Raw genomic sequence first — 25662 nt, forward strand, 5'->3', positions numbered from 1 at the left:
TCAGCAGGGCCTGTGGCGGATGAGGATAAACAGCAGCACGATTAGGACACCAGACACCAGGCAAAAGACAATGGCAAGGATGATCCTTACAACTGTGAGAAAATACGAAGAACATTATTGTAAAGTAATGGATTAGGAAACCATGAAGATAATAAAATTAACTGATTAGGAAAATATGAAGATCACGTATCATTGCTGATTTCTGCCTTCATGTAAAATTTCAGTGCCATTTCTGAAACAGCCATGAAATCAGCATAGTGTGGTGAAAAGAGCACTGGACTAAGAAATAGGAAATGACCTAGGTTCCAGTTCCAGCATGACTTTTGACCTTTGGGCCTCAGCTCTTCCACTATAAAGTAAAGGTAATTGACTGAAGTATTTCTAAGGTCCTCTTTCAGCAATAACTTCATGCATTTTTCTACAATTAAAATTATTGGGCCTCCCTGGTGGCTCAGTGGTTAGGAATCTGCCTGCCAATGTAGGGGACATGGGTTCGAGCCCTGGTCCGGGAAGATCCCACATGCCACAGAGCAACAAAGCCCGTGTGCCACAACTACTGAGTCTGCATTCTAGAGCCCGTGAGCCACAACTACTGAGCCTATGTGCCACAGCTACTGAAGCCCACATGTCTAGAGCCCGTGCTCCGCAACAAGAGAAGCCACCACAATGAGAAACTTTTGCGTGGTAATGAAGAGTAGCGCCCGATCACCGCAACTAGAGAAAGCCCATGTGCAGCAACAAAGACCTGATGCAGACAAAAATAAATAAATAAATTTATTTTTAAAAAGTATCAGTTGTTCATGGTGTCAGGGTCAAAGGGAATTCTGAATACTGCCATCGGTAATTGGGTCTAAAATAAATGGAATATCAATACTCTTTGAATTTAATTTTCAGTAAATATCTTTTAGAGAAGAAACCTGAGCACATGTTGACTATGGTAAGAATTTTTAGGATAACTGTGTACTATTGCTATTTTGTACCTTTATTTACACATATCCCTTTGATAGCTGACCAGTCATGAAGCAGATATATGGGGTTGTTTTTTATGAGATGCTATTCATTATTTCATCTGGAAAGATACTTCTCCCACCCAACACACACCCTAGTCCACTATAGTATATACATCATAAATACCTGCTTGCACTATCTCTAAATGTATGTCTGATTTTCATTGTAAAAATATGGGATTGCTAGTTGGTTTAGGCAATAGGAGAGGAAACATATTTCTGATCCTGGCAGCCCTGTCTACAGAACCCTACTGCTCCATGGAACACAGTTGAAAATCACATATTTAGCTTAACCTTATCATTGTAGAGATGAAAAAAATGAGAAGCAGAGAGATTAGATAATTTGGCTAAGATTAAGCAGATAATTGCATTTGGGTTGAAATACATTGGGTCTTATAAGTCTCATGAGTTTAAAACCATCTATTCACTAATGACTGCCAAATTTAAATCTTCCCCAAACTCAAGGCTCAGATATCCAACTGTTTATTCAACTCATTCCCTGGGACATCTAATAGGCACTTCAATCTCAACAAGTCCAAAACTGAGCTCCTAGACCCCTTGCTCCCCACCACCCTCCCCTGCCAAATCTGTTCTTCCCACAGCCTCCCCCATCTCAGTTGATGGAAACTTCCTACTTCTAGAATCTCAGCCCCCAAATCTTGGAGTCTCCCTTGATTCCTCCCTTTCTCTCACATCCTATACCTAATCTCTCAGGAAATCCTGTTGGTTCTACCAAAAACTATATCCAGAAACCAATGATTCAGCCACCAGTCTGGTTTGAACCACCATCATTTTTTTTTTTTTGATGTGGACCATTTTTAAAGTCTTTATTGAATTTGTTACAATACTGCTTCTGTTTTATGTTTTGGTTTTTTTGGTCACAAGTCATGTGGGATCTTAGCTCCCCAACCTGGGATTGAACCCACATCCCCTGCATTGGAAGGTGTAGCCTTAACCACTGGACCACCAGGGAAATCCCCAACCACCATCATCTTTTTATGGGATCAGTACCATGCCCTCCTACTTGTTCCTAGCTTCTATCCTTTCTCCCTACAATCTATTTTCAACACAGTAGCCAAATGGCTTCAAGTCAAATCATGCCACTCCTCTACTTAAAACAAAGTCTGCAATGAATGCTCATCTCACTAAGAATGAAAGCCAAAATCCTGATAACAGTTTACGAGGCTCTATATCATCTTGCCTTATTAACCTCTTGGATTTCCTCTCCTACACGCTCCCTTCACTTACTCTCTTTTGGCCACACAGGCCTTCTTGTTCCTCAAACACACCAGGCATTCTCCCCCTTACCACCTTTGCTATAGTTGTTACCATTGTCTAGATGCTCTTCTCACAAATCCCTGCACCAGGTAACTCCACCACCTTCCTTGCTCAAATCTTATCTTCTCAACGAGGGCTTTCTATTTAAAAATGTAACCTATATGTCCTCTCCCCACACCTATCCCCACTTAACACTTGTGATCCTCACCTTCCAAAATACTTATTTATTATGTTTATTATTTATTATCCATCTCTCCTTCCCTCTAACAGAATGTATGCTTCATGAAGGGAGGAACATTTATCTTTTTTGTTCATGAACATACCCCAAGCGCTTAGAACAGTACCTCACACAAAGCAGGAGCTCAGTAAATATTTGTGGAAAGAATTAATGATCTAGAACTCATAGGTTCTCAATTCTTAGTTCAGTGTTTTTCTCATGATGTCAGGATGCCTCTTGGTGCCGTGAGAAGGTGAATATTAATCAAATTAGATCTTGGTGGACCAGTGCCATTAGCACTGCAGATGGAGTTAATGTAAAGTTGGAGGGAAATAAACAGAATTGAGGAAGAAAGGAAAGGACTAAATGAAAATGAGGGAAGAAGGCAAGAGACTAATGATTCTTTAAAATTAATGGCCATGGCTGACTTTCTGTATTTGGAAATTTATTTTCAATTTTTTTTGGTCTATGTTGTAATATGCTTTCCGAATCTTTTTTCTTCCTTTTCTCCTTCCTAGATATGCAGTGAGCACACAACATATGGCAGGCCAGCTGTGTGTTGGGTTCTGGGGTTTCATGATCCTTGCTCGTGAGGAGATAAATATCTAATGCGAGAACCAGATAGATAATTATGAGGTGATGTGATAAATAGTAAAGTAGAGGTGTAAAAGATATGCCATTGGAACAGAGAGAAAGTTGAAATGAACAAAAAGTGTTCATTTGGAAGAGAGTTTGGAAAGTCTTCTGAGAAAATGATAAGATTTGAGCTGGCCTTTGAGGTAAATAAACTTTTGTCATGAGACAGAATGAATTGCACGAGAGTGTCTTTGGGCAATAATGAGCAATTGCCTGTGCCTGGAATATAGGTTGTGGCGAGGTGAGACCAGATATGTAGGTTGAGGCTCAGGTTTTAGAAGGTCTGGTTTATCATGGGGCAAATGGAAATCATCAGCAATTATTACACATGGAAGTGACATGACCCAGCAAAACTGGAAAAAGAAAAGATGGTGGAGATATTCTCGGCCTGATAGCTATTAAAATGCCTTTGACAAGATACTGAGGGCTCAGCACTGGAAGTGTGGCCCTGAGAATGCAGATGAGGGAATTCAAGAGATGCTGCTAAAGTATAATTGAAAGGCTTTGTCATGGACTAAATATACTGGTAAAGGAGATGTTGTGGTCAAAGCCACCCCATAGGTTCCAGGTTGGGTGAATGAGAAGATGATTAAGCTGTGAAGTGAGATTGAAAGCACATTAGGAAGGATCCATTTGGAGTAGAGGAGATAATAAAATTTGTTTCAAATGTAGGATTGAGATGGGTTATTATCCTGGTAGAGATGATCAGTAGGCAGCTGGAAAAAAACAGGTCTAGAATTCTATATATAGATATGAAAATAAGGATTAGAGAAGTAGAAGATAGAGTCCTGGGTAATACTGATGCATGGTGACTGGAATAAGAAAACAAGGGACACCATCATTTAGGGAGTTGATAGAAGTTACCAATCCAACAGAAACTCAACAAAATTCTGAGAACAAAGAGAAGACTCAGAAGAGGTTTTTTCTCTCTCTCTCTTTCCTTCTCCTTCATGCTTATTTTTAAAAATTATATGCTCCCTTGTACTGTAAAAGATTTTGTGAGTTTGTTTAGAGGAATGTCCTGGAATCTGAGAAAAGAGAGTGATTAATTGTATCTTATTTCAAAGAGGTCTAATGTGGGTAATGACTGACAAGATGTCCTACTACATGGGGAAAGCTGCTGAAGGCAGTGTGAATTGGTACTACTTTTTGGAAAACTATTTTGGCAATATGTGTCAAAAGCCTCTTCCTGGTGCCATTAATCCCCAAGTCCAGTCTACTCTACTTTTCTCTCTTTGAATATTTTTGCTTTTCTCCTTCACTTTTACCAATTTTTTTGATTATTTCAACAGCTTCCCAACTGTTCTTCCCCCACCCACTTTTCTTCAATCCATTCTCCCACTAGACCCAAAGAGGTCTGTCTAAAACAAGAGGCCAGTCACATCATCTGTCCGCTGCCTAAAATCTTTTAATGACCAGAACTACTCAACTTGACCTACGAGACACTTAATGCCTGCCTTTCTAGCATCTTTGCATTCTCACTAGAGATACTTTTTCCAGTACCTAAAATGCCCCATGCTGTCTTTAGCCTCTTGGCCTTTATGTATTTTCCCTGTTTGTCTATAACATTCTCCTCTCTCATTTCCACTCACCTAGTTAATTCCTTGTCTCCTTCAGGTTTGTGTTTAAACATCTCCCACTTTGAAAAGACTTTTCTGACCCCTTAGAATTAGGCTAGTTGCCTCTGCTATATGTTTTTATAGTTATCTGTGTGTTCTTCATTATAGTACTCATCATGCTGGATTGTTTGAGCTTGTCAAATTCTCTATCTCTCTGTCCTCCTTGCCTGCCTCCCCACATCTGTAACAAAGTCTACAAGTCACATAGGGAGATTTTGCTGGTCTTGCTGCTGTTTCCTTAACAAACTTAATGCCTGGAGAGTGTTATAGGCTTGAATCTCGACACTACCACTCATGGTTCTTTTGTGACGTTCAGTTTTCTTCCCTATAAAATGGGGATGTGTGATTTTGACAGGAAAAGGGAAAGAGGCCACTGAATTAGGCATGGATGACTTTCAAAAGGGAAGTTTCAAAAAAGAGATGAAGGAAGGATGAATATCATTTTACAGAATAGTTCAGGAGTGAGAAGGAGAGGAGGAAATAGAGTTGGAGAATGTAAATTTTTAGTTTGAGAAAATTGGGATTGACAAGAATGAGATGGAGCAGGCACTTGAAGGTGCTCTTGATAAGAGACTTGAATATTTTCTTAGCAGAGGGGACAGAGCCAGAGCAGAGGAAGAAAATGAAGCTAACTAGGAGATTCATCGAGGTCCAAGGAGACTGTAGAGGTGGGATCATATGCCTGAGGAGAGGAATTAAGTTATTCAAGGAGGAGCATGTTTTCCTGAGGGACAGCAGGAAAGACAGGTGAAAGCTACTGAGATATTTTGAGGCAGTGACAGGAGAACTGAAAGAGTTTTCAGTGGATTATTTTGATCTTCTCAGGACACTTCATGAGAATTAAAGAAAAGATGGAATTAGAAGTTTGGGAAAATCAACAAGACCTTCCTGTAGAAAACAGGGAAAGAGTCCAGTAAGGGTGAATACATTTATCATGCTGTGTTGAAAGATCCAGCTGAGGTTGGACTAGAAATGTCCACATTCATAGTTTGAAATGGTGATAGTTGGTTTCATTTAGCTACACTCATCAGATCAGAATGAAGAAGCTGTGTGGTTGATTTGATCTAGGGGTGGGTATCAGTGAAGCAGTCAGTGTATGGGGAAGGCCATTATTATGACTGTCAGAATTGCCTAGGTTGAGGGCAGAGTGGGGGTGATGAGTGAGTTGGGGTTTACCAAAGCAAGTTACCAATGTCACTAATGAATGATGAGACATCTCCTGGGAAATTCATGATAATAACAAGGATGTGAAAAAGGTATAGTAATCAGATGGCCTCATCTCTGAGGAAGTAGGGGTGCTGGAAGGGACATTATTGAACAGGGACTTTAAATAGAAATGGGAGAACAGGAGAATGCCAAAGTGACTATGCTGGAAACAGAGGCCAAAGACACAGACACAGTGGTATAAATATACAGATATATAGTCAATGAGTGGGTCTTTACAGTGCAGTTACATTCAAGGCTCATTCATAGCTTCTCTCCCCCATTTATTGAACAACTGACATCCAGGCTTCTGACATCCGGGCCCAGCCATGAGGAAATCAGGCTAGGTATGGAGGGTGGAACATTTGTTCAATTAGCAAATATTGATTAAAGGCACCAGGTTCTCAGCATTGCCTACTGGCTGAAGATTCAAGGAGGAAAAAAGTATGGATCCTGCCTGTAAGAAGCTCATGGTTAAATCTTGGGCATGTGTTTATGTGCTATAGATTCTCAGCTTTACAAAGATTATGAGGGGAAACTGGAACCTCCTAACAGTAAACCTCTTTCCTACCAAATAACTGGAGTTGGAGATTGAGGTAGGGTTGGGAGAATGCAAGTGAAGAAAGTCTGACTATGTTAGTAAAATTTTGGAATTAAAGAAGCATTTTCTAAAACAAGAATTTTATTACTTTCAAGTAACATAGTATGAAACTTAGACTTATGAATTTCCCAGCAAAGCCTCTGGTTAATTTAATTGATATGAGAATGAAGTTAATTGGGCCTACCAGCACTAGGTGAAAACACTGCTCATAGGTATAAGGAGAATTTCATGGATGGAAATACCCTAAGGAGTAGGGTGGTCAGGCATTCTGTATATACAGGATATGTCCTGTTAATGGTTTTGTACTGCTTCCTCTACTGGCTTTCTCAGGGCACTGTTAGTGTCTCAAATTCAGCTTTTTTTCAATAAATTATAAAAATTCAGCAGTTAGAGCTATTTATCAAATTTATCTGGGCATCCTGTACTTTTATTTGCTATATTTGGTGGCCCTACTAAAGAGTCATTCAACCCCTACCACCTTCCATTCTTCAACCTGCTCTGTAGAGTCTCTGCCAAGGCAAGTGGGCATCCACCCCAATGGACATTTCTGGTCCCAGGGATTTCCCAGCATTGAACACAATCTGTCTTCCTGAAATGTTTACCTGCTGCCTCTCACATCACTCTTGGAGACCATATAGAACAAATCGAATCCTTTTTTCCTTAAAGAAGTTCAAATATTGAATTCACTTTGTTGGAGACCACTTTGTGTTACAAACTTCCTATGAACTAAAACCAGTGGTGTGCTGGTAAACTGGATTTAAAAAAAAAACCCAAAACATAAAACAAAACTCTAATTTGTGGGATATGCTGTTTTCTGTAGTGAAAATACTCCTATATGACAGCATGACCAATTTCAAACTGCCAAAGTGAAGTCATTGATCTCAGAGTTGGGAAGTGATACATACTTTCTACACTTGAGATCTGTATGAACTAGATCCAGCACACCAATCCCTAAGTTTTCTTTTTATTAACATATTCTTCTGCTTAATTATATTTCACTCTACTTGGACATTGGATTGTTGATGTTGGTCTTTTGAGGAAAAGAATTCTACAAACATACTGCAGGTAGATTTGATAAGAAGAGGTGACAGATGGCTTTGGAGAATGAAGGAGAGAGTGATAACCAGATAACTCCCAGATTACTGGGTATTGCTACTAATCGAGATAGAAAGAGTAGGTTCAGGGAGGAAAGATAACTAATTTATACCATCATGAGCAAATATTTATTGAGCACTAATCCATGCCAGGCACAGGCACTTCTGGGTGCTGAGAACCAATACAAGAGAGAATACCACAAATAAAAATCCTTGCTCCTGTGGAGATGACATTTTATCCCATTAAAATTGGCCCCTTGAAGGAAACCTGTGGAAATCTCTTTGGATCCTGAATCTTCTGCCAAGTAACTCCTCTATCCTTTCCAACTTCAAGCCACTAGTACATTTGATAAAGGCCTTTTGAGCACCTTGTACCACACCATTAGAAGAAACCTCCTTCCAAATTGATTCCGTATGCTGTCAACCCTTGTAGGAAGCCTTCCCTGATGCTTCTTGCTTCCTCCTTCCCTCCAAATCCAGGTAACTCTATTCCCATAGCAACCCCTGGAGTCATTAGACGTAACCTTGTAATATGTATCTCTTTACTTCCCCACTACATTGTAAATTTCCAGAGGTTGCTTTCTTAGCCAGTTCCATCTTAAATAGATGAAGCAGAGCTATCCATCAGCTTAGCCTTTATCTGAAGTAGCAAAGTCCAAACTAAATACACTTTTAATTTAGAACATTCATTTAAACCAAAGTCACTTTACTTTACATTAATATTTTCCCTCTTATTACATTAAAATAAAATCCCAAACAAAAATATAGCCCCTAAAATCTGTCCTTCAGGAATTTAATTCTAAGTACATACACACAGTTTTTTTAAAAAAAATTATAAAAGCGGTGCTTTTGAACTTCCTAAAATGACTTTATTCATTATTTTTCATTTGGCTTACATGCATGGAGGAGAAATGATAATTAAATGATGGCCCCACGGCCAAATATTTACTTGGAAAAGAAAGAACACAAACACATCAATTGATGTCATATGTCAGTCATCCCATGACCAACTAGGAGAGAGAATGGCTTTGGTCTAGACTCTGGCATCCAGTAGAAATCATCTCTAGAAACTGTTTCATCTTTATTCCTGCTGGTAATGTAGCATGGTGTTCTCTAGGCAAGTTACATCTGCACATGGCAAATCTACAGGACTCTAAAGGGGGTTATTTGAATATTTCTTCATTTATAGTAAGTGGTTTCAGTAGGACCTGTGAGTTTGCTTAGGTTTTCTGAAGATACCAGAATCGAAGCCTTATACATTCCTTTTGTCCTCAGAACAGATATCACACCCACACTTTCAACATTCCAATAAGTTTTTTTATTTTAATATTTTATTTCTTTTTTTAAAACATCTTTATTGGAGTATAATTGCTTTACAATGGTGTGTTAGTTTCTGCTTTATAACAAGGTGAATCAGTTATACATATATACATGTTCCCATATCTCTTCCCTCTTGCGTCTCCCTCTCTCCCACCCTCCATATACCACCCCTCTAGGTGGTCACAAAGCACCGAGCTGATCTCCCTGTGCTATGCGGTTGCTTCCCACTAGCCATTCTGACTGGTGTGAGAGGATATCTCATTGTAGTTTTGATTTGCATTTCTCTAATGATTAATGATGTTGAGCATTCTTTCATGTGTTTGTTGGCCATCTGTATATCTTCTTTAGAGAAATGTCTATTTAGGTCTTCTGCCCATTTTTGGATTGGGTTGTTTGTTTTTTTGTTATTGAGCCACATGAGCTGCTTGTAAATTTTGGAGATTAATCTTTTGTCAGTTTCTTCATTTGCAAATATTTTCTCCCATTCTGAGGGTTGTACTTTGGTCTTATTTATGGTTTCCTTCACTGTGCAAAAGTTTTTAAGTTTCATTAGGTCCCATTTGTTTAGTTTTGTTTTTATTTCCATTTCTCTAGGAGGTGAGTCAAAAAGGATCTTGCTGTGATTTATGTCATAGAGTGTTCTGCCTATGTTTTCCTCTAATAGTTTATAGTTTTTGGCCTTACATTTAGGTCTTTAATCCATTTTGAGTTTATTTTTGTGTATGGTGTTAGGGAGTGTTCTAATTTCATACTTTTACATGTACCTGTACAGTTTTCCCAGCACCACTTACTGAAGAGGCTGTCTTTTCTCCACTGTATATTCTTGCCTCCTTTATCAAAGATAAGGTTACCATATGTGCGTGGGTTTATCTCTGGGCTTTCTATACTGTTCCATTGATCTATATTTCTGTTTTTGTGCCAGTACCATACTGTCTTGTTTCCTGGAGCTTTGTAGTATAGTCTGAAGTCAGGGAGCCTGATTCTTCCAGCTGCATTTTTCGTTCTCAAGATTGCTTTGGCTATTCGGGGTCTTTTTTGTTTCCATACAAATTGTGAAATCTTTTGTTTTAGTTCTGTGAAAAATGCCAGTGGTAGTTTGATAGGGACTGCATTGAACCTGTAGATTGCTTTGGGTAGTAGAGTCATTTTCACAATGTTGATTCTTCCTATCCAAGATCATGGTATATCTCTCCATCTATTTGTATCATCTTTAATTTCTTTCATCAGTGCCTTATAATTTTCTGCATACAGGTCTTTTGTCTCCTTAGGTAGGTTTATTCCTAAATACTCAATACATTTTTCCTGGGAGATATTCAGAACATTCTTACATTTCTTTTTTTTTTAATTTATTTATTTTATTAATTTATTTTTGTCCACCTTGGGTTTTCATTGCTGCGTGCGGGCTTCCTCTAGTTGCGGAGAGGGGGGGCTACTCTTCATTATGGTGCGTGGGCTTCTCATTGCTGTGGCTTCTCCCGTTGTGGAGCATGGGCTCTAAGCAAGTGGGCTTCAGTAGCTGTGGCACGTGGGCTCAGTAGTTGTGGCACGTGGGCTGTAGAGTGCAGGTTCAGTAGCTGTGGTGCACGGGCTTAGTTGCTCAGTGGCACGTGGGATCTTCCTGGGCCAGGGCCTGAACCCATGTCCCCTGCATTGGCAGGTGGACTCCCAACCACTGCACCACCAGGGAAGCCCCCATTCTTACATTTCTAATTTTGTTCCAGTTTGATATGTGTTCCCCGAATTGCAATTCTTTGATCCCAAGTAAATGTTTTCTGCTTCATTACTGCCTCCTGGGTTTATGCAGGTTGACAAGGTTTATGGCAAGTAGGAGCAGGGCCAGGTAAAGAGGTAGGAGTTGCCTGAAGTTGAGGTCTCTGAAACATACAATTATCACCCCAAACCTATTTCCCCCAAAGATGGGGTTGAAGCCAGTTTATATTCTCAAAGCACCAACCGTCTGGAGAAAGGGTATTCTGCCCTCTCTGCAGAGCTCTGTGTGCACCCTAATCCATAGCGTCCTCAGTACCTTCATGGTTGCTCATGGCACACTCTGTGGACCAGTCTTGGGAGATCACAGGGGCAACCAGCTCAGCAAACTTTGTCAGAGGGCAGCTGGGGGTGCAGCCAGGCAGCGTGAGGGGATGTGGTTCATGCTGCGTCTCATTCCGATAGTACATCTCTATGAAGTACTCCCTGGTGAAGGAAGGTAGAGGAACAGGAGGAAAGACCTCTATTAGTTCTGTGTTGTTGAACTTCCATTGAATTTCTTTCTACTTAGCCTGTACCATGTCAGCTGAAGGACTAGTGGAAGAATTTATGGGAAAGAGTAGATATTAGCCAATTTAGCTGTGGGAAGAGGGGGACTGGGGCAGGTGGGCCAGATTGGGAGGGTGGAAATGGGAGGGCTGGTTTGTTAGATGACCAGGGGCATGCGAGGCAGGGACCGGGATGCTTAGTCAGAGAAGGAGCTGAGGGGCAATGGTTGGGGGAGTTGGGGGTGATTTGGTGAACTTTCAAGTAAGAAGTGGGGCGCAGGTGGGTTGTTGGGTTTTCTTTCTCCTATTCTCTCTCTTTCATGCTTCACATTTGCTCTTTCCTTTTCTTTTTCCTCTCTCAATATTTCTTTCAGTCTTCCCCCTGAATGAATGTATCTTCCCTCTCCTTAACCAGGCCAGAAACATGGAACTGAATAATATATAACATATGTGCTTGAATATACAGCAAGACTTATAAAAATGATACCTCAGAAGGAGGGGGTGGGTGTGTATTCAAGTCCTTACATTTGCTCGTGTTGAGGAGGGCTCTCTCACCACTTTATTTAAAAAAAAAATACACTGTTTAGGGAAGGACCACTGGCCCAAACCAACCTTGTAAAGCTAGTACAAGCTGCCTATGGAAGTCATTTGCCAAAGAGACAGGAGAGAAATTCAAGTATAGTAACCTCACAACTGCAACTTTTGGATGTTGTTATAAACAAGCCTTTCAAATAAATCACTTTAAGAAACCATATAAACAGTAGTAACCACAAATATTCATTTATATGTTTCTAAAAACTTCCCTAATATTATATGAATGAGCACTTATATCTTGGAATAACTTTTTCAATGACAGTATCCTTTATATCATGATAATATGTCAAAGATGACTAACAGTCAATCAAAATTCATGATTCTCTTTACATAGAATAAAGTTACAGCTGAGAAGTGAGTACGCTTCCCAGACTCCCTTGCAGTCAGGAGGCACCAAGTGACTAATTTTAGCTAGTATCGTAGAATGTAAGTAGAAGTGACATATGCCCCTTCGGGGCTGAGGTGCTTGCTAAGCAGATTGTCTTCTCCACCCTCTCATTCTTTCCTACAAGCTCTCTGCAGGTGAGCACAGCACTCTTGAAGACTGTAGGTCCAAAAGATGGAATCCTGGGTCCCCAAATCACCATGTGTGAATCACACCATGGATGAGTCACTTCCTATTGGCCAGGAACATCTGCATTGGACTGTTAGATGAATGAGAATGAAATCTCCATTGAGTTAAGCTTCTGAGATTTGAGGTTCATCTGTACAGCAGCCAAAATTACCCTTATTAATTAATATATTTGGAAAACATTTTTAGGGGACTCAAAATTGGCTCCGGTGGTAAAGACACAAGTAAAGGTGCATACAAAGAGTTTGAATAAAAGTGTTTCATAAAATATGAAAGTGAGAAGAAGCACTATTTAACTTAGTGAATTATTTTATATAGTATATGATTTTAAGTTTATGTACGTAACCAAAAATGGAATAGTTTTAGAATATATTTAGCTATCTTTTGTGTGTGTGTGTGTGTGTGTGTGTGTGTGTGTGTGTGTGTGTGTTACGCGGGCCTCTCACTGTTGTGGCCTCTCCCGTTGTGGAGCACAGGCTCTGGACGCGCAGGCTCAACGGCCACGGCTCACGGGCCCAGCCACTCCGCGGCATGTGGGATCCTCCCGAACCGGGGCACGAACCCGCATCCCCTGCATCAGCAGGCGGACTCTCAACCACTGCGCCACCAGGGAAGCCCTATTTAGCTATCTTATCTACAAACTTAAAAGTTTGTATGTTTAAGGTGGATAAAAATCTAAAAATTCTCTTTTTCTCTCTTTATTTTCTCATAGGGATAAAGTGGAATCACCTTACACAGAGGATCCCCTAATTTGCTGGTATATACATATGCCTATATTTGTTAACTTGGGTTCTCCTTGTTCCTAATCTATAAGCAAGCAAGTTTAACTTTTGATACTCCTCTGGAGTGTTAAAAAAAATCTTAATATAACAACAAACTTGACTTCTGCCTGTGAGTGACAGTTGGTTACTTTTTTTTCTGTTGTTCAGTGTCTCTTAGTTGAAAAATACCCCACACTTAATTCATAATATGGATTTATTCAAGGTGGTGAGAGAATGATTCAGTGGGACAAAATGCTTCAGTGACCTAAATAAAAGCAGGCTCAGGACTACTGGGTACAGAAATCAGAGAGGAGGGAGGCTCGAGGAAAGTGGGTAGTTTCTTTTGTCTGATCCCGAAGAGACAGAGCCTACTCCTAGAGCTGATTCTGGAATTTTCACTGGATTTATTAACTCTGTGCCTGAAGCCAGTATTGACAGAGCACTTGTCCACAGTCTTCTCATTCCCATTTTCAGCTCTGTTTGGATTTTCTCCATGTTATGGGATTTGTCTCTCCATTCTGACTCTAGATATTTGAGAGCAAAACTTGCTAAGACCACATTTCAGTTCTATTTCATTGTGCTTGGCACCCAGTTAGAGGTTCAACAAAGGATGAACTTACCTTTCCCTAACTGTGCAGAACTCACTTTCTTTGTAAGCAGTGAAGATCTTGGTAGAGAATAGGTCTCTGTGTTGCTATTTTCCTACTCTACAAATTCAGGTGGCCAGAAACCTATAGCCAGGACTACAATTTGCAAAAAGAAATGCAGGGTGCCTTGTTTAAAAATTATTAAGAATTTCAGAATGGCGACACTGGGTCATTAAACCAAGCACGGGCTCTTCTGAGCACAGGGCCCTGTGTAATTGTAGTCAAGATCGTCCTGACTGCGGCTATGGTGAATGCCGTAAGGGGAGAGCAAAATGCACCTCCCCAGCTAATCCTGAAACAAAAATTTGGGGTCCCTGCCCTAACTTAGCCCCTGCCTTGTTCTTATTCCATCAATAATATTCAAGAGGTCTCTTCCTCCCAACGAGAATGCCGGTGTCACAGCAGGTACAAATTTTTGGTATGACCTTGGCTATAGTGACCAACTCTTCCTGGTTTGCCCAGGGCTTTCCTGGTTTTAACAATGAAACTTACATGTTCTGGGAACCTCTCCAGTTCTGGGTAAACTAGGACACTTGGTCTCTCTAAACTTGGCCTTTCTAGTGGGCTTGAGCCAAGCCTTGGTCAGCTGGGGAGGGCCACACCAGATTGCAAAGTGGTGAACACTGAGCAGAGGTTGTACTTTAAGAATCCTACCTGACGGATATGTATTGCCAGAAGCTGCATGGATATGTTTGACATCTTTAATTGAAAGAACATTATTTATAACCATCAACAAACTTAATTTTTCTCTTGGCATCTTTTACCAGCCTGTGTTTTCCAAGAGAACAGTGTAATGTCCTCATCCTTCTTAGAATACCTTAATCTTTTTTTTAAAATGTAATTTCTGTCACTTAGGGTGGTTCTTTCAAATTTTTCGTCTACTGTGTCTGTACATTATTTCCCAATAAAGGTCGTCATGAAAACAAAGAAAACGGAGGTCATGACTAAGCAAAGATAGTGTTACTCACCACCATTCTTCCCTCTGAATATAAAACCAAACCAACCAGACAGACAGACAAAACAACTCTTAAGTCAGTAACAACAATAATGATAACAAAAGCTAGGATCCAGTGATATTAATTTTAGACACTTAGACACTTCTTAGACACTCTCTTAGACACTTAGACACACCTCTTAGACACTTACCCCTTCTCAAAGTACAATTCCGTCAAGTGGCAGGACGCATAGGGAGGAAGGATTCCGTTGTAAACATCTAGCGCCATCTGTAGGGCACTCACAGTAGTGTCATGCTACAGAGATTTGAAACAAACATTTTTTATCTTTATCTCTGGTTCAAATTTACAGTCAACAGACGTGTATCAAGCATTTGTAGAGCACCATGATGGTTTCTGATTCAATTAAATTGTCCATACCGCCAATGACTTAAGAAGTAGAGAGGTAAAGGACAAATTTTGATTGTGCATCTACTGGGTGCTAGGCAGTGAGATTTACATACATATAATTATTTCCTTTCAAAAGATGAAGAAACTGAAACCCAAAGGAATTAAGTTACTTGGGTGGAATTCCCTGGCTTTCCAGTGGTTAGGACTGTGCACTTTCACTGCTGAGGGCCCGGGTTCAATCCCTGGTAGGGGAACTAAGATCCCACAAACCTCATGGCATGTCCAAAAAAAAAAAAAAAAGAAAAGAAAAGAAAAAGAAATTTAGTAACTGGCTTTATGTCATATATCTCCAAAGTGAAAGAAAGTAAAATCCGAGCCAAGCCTTCTGATTTTGTCCTATGCCTTCCCCAGTAGAACATCTCTCTCTTTTAGCCTGTTTCATTGATTTTCATTAAATTTTAAAATAATTTGGCATATATTAATGCTAGATTATATATTTTTTTACAGATTAGCATCATCTGTGATTTTAAAGTTGGGGAAGAATATATGAAGTTACAAATGTTTAGACAGAATAAAATGTAAGGAAGTAGAGTGTGTAGCTTAAAAAGAATTGTTAAAGGTTTATCTCAGAATAGCTGGAAGGCATGAGACTGGTTTTCAGCCCCAGTTTTGCCACCTATTAGTTATCTAATCTTAAGAAATCCTCAATTTTCATATCTACAAAATGGGCATAACATTTGGTTGCCTAAACTCTATGGCAGCATATACATACTCAAAGGGGTTAGAACTGATTTACTAGAGAAAAAGAAAAAAAAAGGAGTGACAGATTTATGACTTGCCAAAAGTCACACAAGTTAGAACTGGAAACCAGATTAGAAACTAGAAACCCTGAAAGAATCAATTAACTTCAGGCCTGCCTTTATCAAAGAAGCACTGCATTCTGTTCCCTCCATGAGCTCGTTCTCTAGTCTATACCATTTAGAACCCCAGATGATAGACTGCCTGTATCTTTAATAATCTCTTCCATCTTCTTGCAGAATGAAACCATGGCTTTCTCCAGCCAGACCACATCTAAGAAATCCTCTGTCCTGCAGAAGTGGACGGGAGACCGACTTATCCCTCCCTGTCCTGTTTCCCTGCTCATCCCAGACTCAAGGGACACCCATTTCAGTGCATAGTACATCTCTAGACTTCTCCCCCAACAATGCCTCTTTCCCTGGCTCCTGCTCCGAGATGGATGCCTTCTCCAAGATCTCTCTCTCTTTCCTTTCTACACCCAACTGTAGCTCTGACTTCAAGTTGTAGATTTCCTTCCCTTTCCTTCTTATATCCCCTCTACTATCTGAAGTTTCCTCTTGGATGCAGCTGGCATTTCAAACCCAACTGCCTAATGGTATATTCATCTGACCCATGACCACCTCTATTAATGGTTCCACCCTCCTTCCAGTCATTGAGACTTGAAACATTTACCTTCATCTGTGGCTTAGCTTCCAGATCATTGCCCTCCGCCCACATTCCAATTCATCACCAAGTCTGTACACTCAGCTTTCCTTGTAATTCTCCTATCACTTTCCCTCTCCTGTTTCTGTTCTGGTTTTAGTTTGGAACAGAAGTGATGTTTCCCTTCTCTGAGGCACCAAAGCACTGGCTTGTATGACACTGCGATTCTGCTTTGCATGGTATTTATGTGCTTACTTTTCTTCTTGTCAGTATTGAACTGTAAATTCCTTGAGAGCCAGAATTATGTATTTAATTTTAAAGAATTTGAACAGGGAAATGATGATGAAGAAGATGAAGGCCCCTCCTGAAAGAACTCACACACTTGAATAAACAGATGCTGAATGGGAACAAAATACTTACTGCAGAATATATAATGAGTTTTCTGTGGTTCAATGGCTGTGTTGCACTCTTCATGTGATAGAGGATTTCTTTGACCAGGACACCTTAAAGAAGATAGATCAACAATTGAGCTGAACCAAATATGGGCTTATATTTTAGTTCATAAGCTTTTTGCTCATTCATACAGAGATTCTCTCTGCCAGGATTCTTAAGACTTAAGAAGAGAGGGCAAGAACTCATTTTGGTGGAGCATCTGCTGTGTGCTAAAAGTGTGATTTGTATACATTATTTCACTGAATCCTGACTTCTATCCCCATTTATAAGTGAGGAAGCTGAGGCTCAGAGCCATTAAGTGACTCACTCAGCTGGGGAAGGAGAGCTGGATTGGCATGTTAGGACTTTAGTATACCAGATTTTGTTAAAACTCAAGTTAGGAGGTTGATGAACTTGGAATTTCAGACAGGTTTTTACAGATAGTTGTTAGCCATTGCTCTTGTCCAGGGCAGGTCTGAAATCACAGGGTGGCATGCACCTCTCTGTCTTCATCCCTCTGGCAGCCACACCTGTGAGAGGCCAGGGGAGAAAGCAGCTCTCTGGATGTCTGCAAGGGTGCAGACTGTCTTCTGTGGACCATTGCTCCAGGTTACTCTGGGTGTCACTATTAGGGGGGCAGCCAGCACTTTTAGTTTTCATCTGAGGTCTCCATCTGTCATCAATAGAGGAAAGCTTTTGCCCTTTGCATTTGTTGCTCCTGAGGTGGTAAAAGGCACACAGACACAGCACAGAGTCTCCATCCCATCAGCAGACACTGGGGCTGAGGATACCTCGTGGTGCAGGTGCTGTCCTGAGGACGTGCTGCCCCAGGGGCTTCCACACCATCCACCGAGGACTCCTTGTGTCTCTGTTGGTCATCTCTCTACAGTGCATGTGGTGTCCTCACTTAAGGATGACCAGTTTTCTTTTGTAATGAGCAGGGCATTGATGTTAACAAAAGATTATGATCCCAGACTCTGTGGTCCACTCAGCAAATCACGCGCTGAGCAGCTACGATGGGTGAATCAGACATGGTCCCTGTCCTCAAAAAGCTCATAAAACAGTGAGAAGAGACTGTCTATTGGTCTGTGTACCAATAAGCACAATAAAAGAGGGAGGTGATCTGCTCTTTCCGTGGGTGCTAGGGCTTCCTTGACTAGGAATAGAGGGAACTATAGGCTGCACTTCCCACAGGTCTGCACCTTTCTGCTTCAGGGAAGGTTGCCTTCTGGGAGCCCTTCAGAGCTTAGGCTTGATCTTCGGGCCACGATGGAACTAAACTCTGTGGCCGAGTTTCTGGGAGTCATGACAGCCACCTTCAATCAGCAACTTGTCCCTTGTCAGCAGGTGCCTTTGCAGCAGCTTTCAGTGTTGATGACGGAATAGATCAGCTCTTGGTTCTGGGGTGCTTGTGCAACTTGTCCCAGGAGAAAATAGGGGTAACTATCATAATAATCCACAGGCTCTGGCATGCCAATAGTCATGGTGTTTTCTTTTTGTTTGTTTGTTTGGTTTTTTTTTTTTTGCGGTATGTGGGCCACTGTTGTGGCCTCTCCCATTGCGGAGCACAGGCTCCAGACACGCAGGCTCAGCAGCCATGGCTCACGGGCCCAGCTCCTCCGTGGCATGTGGGATCTTCCTGGACCGGGGCACGAACCCGTGTCCCCTGCATCGGCAGGCGGACTCTCAACCACTGCTTCACCAGGGAAGCCCACTAGTCATGTTTTATAGGAGGGGAAGCTGAGGCTCAGAGAGGTTCAGCAACTTGTCCAAGATCATACAACTTGTAAGTAGAGGGGCTGAGTTTCACTGAACTCAGCATGTCCAGCTTCAAAACCTTGGTCTTAATTATTAGGCCTCACTGTAGCTAGCTTCTAAGTTCCCTGGTGCATCATTTATTAAATCTGCATACATTAGACAGAATATTATTGATTTGAAGACATAAACTTCACTTCTGTCACTATTGGGCTATATCAGGAGTTGGCAAACTTGTTCTATAAAGGGCCAGTAGTATATGCTTTAGGCTCCGTGGGCCAGGTGTTCTGTCACAACCATTCATTCTCAAGTGGAAGCACAAAAGCAGCCAAAGATACTACCTAAATGCATGAGTGTGGCTGAACTTCAACAGCATTTTATTTACAAAAAATAGGCAGCAGCCTGGATTTGGCCTGCAGGCTGTTGCCTGCCAACATCTGATCTATAGCAAGAAGCAATTTGCATTAACACAAACAGGACCAGCCATATATTCCTAAATTAGCCTTAGGAATTAGCCTAGAGATTTTCTTGTGTGTATGGGGGTGTGTTGTGGGGGAAGGCAATGGGAGCAGGATATTACTGAACAGTGTCACCCTTGAAACCAAGTGATGGAACAGAAGTTTTGGCAAAGGTAAGAAGATGCCAGTCAAAGTCCTGATGTTCCCTTGTGACTCTGTCTCCCAGACTGTACATGCTTTCTCTGCAGGGTTGGGTTCAGGTGCTTCATAACAAGTGTGTAGTTGACAAATCTCTCTTGCCTTGCCAGATCTGAACAATATGCTGAGCTTGTGTCTTGGCAGGAATCACTAAGGAAACAATTTCCTGGCTTATCAATAGCACTGGGCTTCCCCTAGAAAATAGGACAGGTGTATGCATATGAGTGCCAGTCCTTATAGAGTCCAAGACCCAGAGACCACCTTAGGGAAGGACTCTGATAGACAAATCTAGTTTAGTGAACTCATCAGATGGGGAAACTGAGACCCAGAGAGGGGAAGTGACTTCCTCAAAATGCAATCTCTAGTAGCCAAGGGAAAAAAGTCAAGGAAATATGAAGCAAGCTGCTGGGAAAACCCCCATCTTATATTCGGATACAGGCCCCTGCATTTATTAACAGATTCTAGTCAACCCCTACCTGGCTTTCCCTGCCCTTTTCTTCACCATCTCCTACATCTAGAGAAGTGCTTCTGAAACTTTATTGTACATGTGAGGTATCTAGGGATTTCATTAAAATGCAGATTCAGATTCAGCTAGTCTGGGGTGGGGCCTAGGATTCTGCATTTCTTTCTAGGGGCTTGGCGATGCTGACGTTGCTGGTCCATGGACTGCATCTTTAGTAGTGAGGGGATGAATTCCTGAGCCCATCATGACTAGGTTGGGGAAATGAAGAATCTTGTCTCTACCATCTGATGCATTTGGCCACCATACTGCTGGTTCCTGTTGGTTCAGGAATGAGATCTGGTGCTTATGTGGCCAATGAGGCCCAACTTTCACCCTCTGCATCCTTTGTTGTTTGGTACGTAGGATTGAGTTGGGTCTTGGGCTCTGTTCCTACACACAGTCTGTGTCCTGCCTGCTAATTTTTCCTAAGACACCAGATTCCATCTATGACTCATCTCTGGATGCTCTCCCATCCCCAGGGTCTGGGTCTTGTGGTTCATGTCCTCAGCACAGAGTGAGGACTTGTACATTCTCATCAAGTCTCTCTCTGCACTGTGCAACCAGGGCTCTGTAACAGCAGGTCTGCAACACTATTACATCATTCATGACCACTGCCCTAAATTATTTGTCCCAAGGTACTTTGTTCACCTCATATGAAATTACTCCCAACCATACTGACTTCATACCTCATTAGCTGTTCTAGTTACAGCTTACTTCACTCTTTATATGAGCTTTTGTAGCTATAATTGACTCCTCTCCTGGCTGGTGACTTGAATTCTTTCTCTAGCTCTGCAGCCCTGAGTGAACAACCTCCCAGTCTGCTCCAACCCCCAGGATGCTTTGTCTCTGTATTCTCCTGGGGGTCTGCTGAACTTGTCCAACCTCATGGTGAATAGTGTCTGGCAATTGTTGGAGTCCTGATGTGATTGTATTGTTTTCTTCAAAGTCTCTAGAGTATATGACTCAGAACATCTCCTGTGACTTAAATTTTCTTCATTGTTATGACAGCCTGGCATAATAGACGTCTTTCTCTCCATCTTTAGTTTTAATGTCTACATTAACAACACAGGTTCAGACCTGTCATATCCTCAGGGGTCTTGGCCTGCCACTCAGCTGCCCTCAGAGCCTCAGCATTTATCCTCATCCTGCCTGATCTTGGCTTCTTTCTTCGACACATCTATCCTGATTACAAGGGCTGGGCTCCTTCATTATAATTAGATGTCCTGTTCTACAGAGGGCCAAATCCAGCTGAGACGAGGCATCACTGAGAAGCAAACATCTTTCAACACCAATGGAAAAATTTAAGCTGTGTCATAAGCTTGTCAATTGCAATAGGTATTAATCTACAGGGCATAATTAGCCTGCAAAGTAAACTGTATTGACTTTAACAGTGGCTACCGCCAAGGGTTTTAGGAAAACAGGCCACTTTTGCTACACCTCCCACTTGAAAAATTCACCCTATAGGCCACCAGACACAATTGATTTTTATGTGTCTCAGATATAAAATCCATGATTCTTTGATCTGGAAAGGATGAAAAGTATCATTTAGCTTTAGCCCAAAGCTTCTGTTTTCCAGACGGGAAAACTAAGGCTCAGAGTGGGTAATATTAATGATCATAAAAACACATAATGTTTGATAGTGTATTATGTATCAGGTGCTATTTGTGGTAAGCCTTTGGAATACATACATTCATTTTAATCCTTACTACTAAAGAAGTGGGTATTATTATTATCCCCAATTTGCAGAATGGAAACTGGTACAGGGGTGATTACCTGTCTAATTCAAGGTCACATAACTTATTAACGGTGGGACCAGGACTCAGACCCAGATCACTTAACCACAATGCTTCTCTCATTTTTAAAATACTTACCCCCCTGCAGTCTAGATTTCTCTTTCTGCCTGTGAATTCCATAGAGGGACAGGAGGGACAATTCTGATATTTCTTTCAACTTAGTCATGGTGTCCTCTGTGGCCCAGGAGGGTAAAGTGAAATTGTGAACACCCTGTAGCAAAGACAAAGGAAGAAAATGTATATTTTTATTTCTGACTGTCCTCTGTATTGACTTTTTAATCCCCCTTCCCCCACAAAAAGTACTGAGTCCAGCCTTTCTTGGGAGAGAGGGAGATTTCATGAAAGAGGAGACCAAAGTGAAGTAGCCTACAGAAGAATTAAGTGAGAGAGAAGTAAAAAAAAAAAAAAAAGTAATGTGGCCACAACTTGGAATAGCTCAGATCAAAATGTAGTAAGGGAAAAAAAACCCCAAGACTTGAACCAGAAAGTGGGTTATTGTTTTTATTGAAGACTCTTTTATAAGACTAACAAATCTTCCTTGAAACAGATGCTGATGATAAAGTGAAAATATTGGGAATGTCGCGTGTGCTTGGGTCAATGAACTCTAACATAGAGGGGTGCAAACTGTGTCATTTGCTATCAAGATGGAACTATGAAAGTAATTCTCGTCCCCAGACACTCACAATGACCTCAAAATCAGAGGTGTATAGGAGTCTTGTGGCTGGTCAGAATTTTGCCCCAAGATTCAGTGAACTGGCTGGGAAAACAGGATTATAGAGTTTTCCTTTTGGCCAGCAGGTGGAGAATGGTGATTGAGAAAAACATCATGAAGCCCTGAAAAAATAGTAATTTATCTAACTAAAAAGCTTATTTCACATGCATTGTATAGCAAAAGAGAAATTCTTTCCTGATAAAGCAATTTTAATAGCCTGGCTTAAAGTTAGCTTGCTTATTTCTACATACAGAAATCAGGTAATTTTTTTTCTTCTTCTTTCTGTACAACACTATTGCTATTTTCATTAAAGTCTATTTAATGAAGTGGAGCCCAGCGTTCCTGAGTGACTGAAAAATAAGTTAAGTGGTAAGGCACAGAAAAAGCAATTTTGCCTAAATTTTCTTTTTTTTTTAAGATTTTTTTTTTTGATGTGAACCAGTTTTAAAGTCTTTATTGAATTTCTTACAATATTACTTCTGTTTTATGTTTTGGTTTTTTGGCCATGAGTCATGTGGGATCTTACTTCTCCAACCAGGGATAAAACCCACACTTCCTGCATTGGAAGGCAAAGTCTTAACCACTGGACCACCAGGGAAGTCACTGCTTATAATTTTCTAAAGGGTGTATACGTAAATAAGAGAGAGAAGAAGTCAGAATTTTCAAGTTAATATAAAGAAGTCTTGACTTATGTTTCAATGTCAAAGGAAGTCTAAATAATACATCTGTATAAAAGCAAAAGAAAATGTATTCATCTGTTTCAAAATAGGCATAAATCATAAAATCAGATGGTAAGTTAATCTTTGATATTTTTTCTTTTACCTCACAAAATAAAGGGTCGTAGACTTTACTCCAAATTCCAAAAAGGTCCTGGTCATGGTATCCTGTAAATTTTGGCAAGATTTCTATAAAATCCTGAAACACACACAGAGGGAAAAAATTTTTACACCAGCGTTTCTCGACTTGGGCATTATTGATATTTGGGCTGGATAATTCTTTGCTGTGGGGTTGCCCTGTGCACTGTAGGATGCTCAGCAGCATCCCTGGCCTCTACCCACTAGATGCCACATCATCCCTAGTCCCTCAGTTGCAACAACCCAAAATGTCTCCAGACATTGACAAAGGGTCCCTGTGAGGCAAACTTGCCCCCATTGAGAACTGCTGTTATTCACATGAAAGTGCACCAGTAATACTGGCTAAGTGCACCAAAGATTTTTACAAATGCTAATTGATCATTTCTTATTATTACATTAAAAATGTGGGCACCTGCTGGCTTACTGCCACATGTTCCTGGTTTGTCCTGGAATCAGACTGAAGTGCACTGCATCAAATTCATCTTGGAAGTAGGTGAAGTATAACTCACATGTAAATGAGTGGAAGGTGAGAAGGGAAAGCATGTCTCAGACCAAAGCACCCCAGGAAGACACAACAGAAACTGGGTCTGGTATCTGGCTATAAATGTGGGATTTGGATGGGATGCAAACATTTCTCTAGGTTCTGTATTATTTTTGGATTGTCATGGTAATGAGACGCATTGGTCAGCTGTCTGCATGATGAATTGGTAGCAATTTCTGGGAAGCCTTTGGAAGATACTGTTTGTCTGATGAATAAATTTTCTAGGAAAATATAATTTGCTAATATTAACCCAAATGGATTTCCATAAAATAAACAGAAATAATTATTAAAGAGCCCACAACCTCCCCCAACAAAACAGAACAAAACAAAACAAAAGCTCCATGGCCAGGTAATTTTATTGGGAAATTCTACCAAGCTTTGTGCTATTTTAACTGACCTGGAGCATAATAAAAGAAAGAAAACTTCCAAAAAATTTGTATAAGCATTGATACTGACAAAGACTGACCAGAAAAGAAAACTATTGTCCAAAGTTACTTTGAATATCAGTGTAAAAAGTCTAGGTAAAATATTAACAGATAATTCAATATCATACTAAAACAAGGGGGGCTTGAATCTAGACATGTAAAGATAGTTCAATAATAGTAAATCTATAAATATAATTAATCTTATTAATTGATCCAAGAGAAAAATAACTTGATTTTACTAAAAATGTTGAAAAGACCTTTAAAAAAATTAAACACCAATATTGACAAAAACACTTAAGAAAATAGGAAAGATAGCTAATTCCTTAACTTGATAAAAGTATGTCTATTTGGTCCAAAAGCCAGAATGCTTAATAGGGAAATACTTCTAAAATCAGGAGTAAGACAAGGATACCCACTACCAATACTATTATGTAATAATGGACTGTAAGTATTGGCCAGTACAAATAGGCAAAATAAATCAGAGGTATAAATATTGGAAAAGTAGACGTAAGCCATGATTTTTTTGCAGGTCTTATAAGCCTGGGACAAACTTAACAAAAAATATAAAGACCTATATGAAGAAAACCTTAAAACAATCTTGACGATAAGAACAAATAGGAAAATGTATCATGTTCTTGGAAAGGAAGACTCAACAAATTTGCAACAAAGTTTCAAATTCTCCCTAAGTTAATTTATATATTTAATATAACCCCAACAGAAACACTGAAAAGTTAAATGAAAACTCAGAAAAAGTAGAGAATGAGGGAGAGAATATGTAATATGCTTTAAATATTAAAGCATATAAAATTTGTAATAATTATAACTGTGGTTTTGGCTAATAAAATGAAAGAATAATTAAAAAGAAAAAAATTCTAGAAATAGACCTTATACATATGGGAATTTTAATATGTAACAGCTCAAATTAGTGGGGAAAAGATGAACTACTCAATAAACAGTGATAGAGCAATTAGGTAATATTCTGGAAAAAACTTCAGCAGGATACATACCTCACATGTAACACCAGTATAAACTGTAAATGGGTCCAATATGTAAATGTAAAAATGAAGCTATAGTAGAATTATAAGAAAGCATTGCAGACTTCCTTTATAACCAAGGAGTGGCTAAGGCTTTTCTAAATATGGCTACAAATATACAAACCATAGATGGCTATATCAGCACACTTACAACCATGTGGCAAAAACACTGTAAACAAATCAATAGGCAAACAATAAAAAGAGGGCCATTTGTATCCCAGGAAAAAAAAAAGTTAAGAGAGAGAAAGCTCCTAAAACTTTATAAAAAGAAGAAAGCCAATAACCCAAAAGAAAAATGGTGAAGGGATATGAACAGAATAGGAAATACAAATGGCTTTTAACTAGACGAAGATACCCAAAGCTCACTCATCG

General features: G+C 40.2%; 1 protein-coding gene across 1 annotated transcript in view; it reads right to left on the reverse strand.

Annotated features, from left to right (window-relative positions):
* The window catches only part of ACP3 (acid phosphatase 3), a gene marked incomplete at both ends in the record, with an annotated part of 50439 nt that continues 24777 nt past the window's right edge, over nt 1-25662 (reverse strand). The window contains 6 exons of the mRNA XM_079922308.1: nt 1-92; nt 11002-11168; nt 14950-15053; nt 17007-17089; nt 21803-21935; nt 23259-23351. Of these exons, the coding sequence (XP_079778434.1) occupies nt 1-92; nt 11002-11168; nt 14950-15053; nt 17007-17089; nt 21803-21935; nt 23259-23351 (672 nt within the window). The remainder of the gene's footprint in view (nt 93-11001; nt 11169-14949; nt 15054-17006; nt 17090-21802; nt 21936-23258; nt 23352-25662) is intronic.

The sequence above is a fragment of the Stenella coeruleoalba genome, assembly GCF_951394435.1.
Source record: "Stenella coeruleoalba genome assembly, chromosome: 5".
Lineage (NCBI taxonomy): Eukaryota > Metazoa > Chordata > Mammalia > Artiodactyla > Delphinidae > Stenella > Stenella coeruleoalba.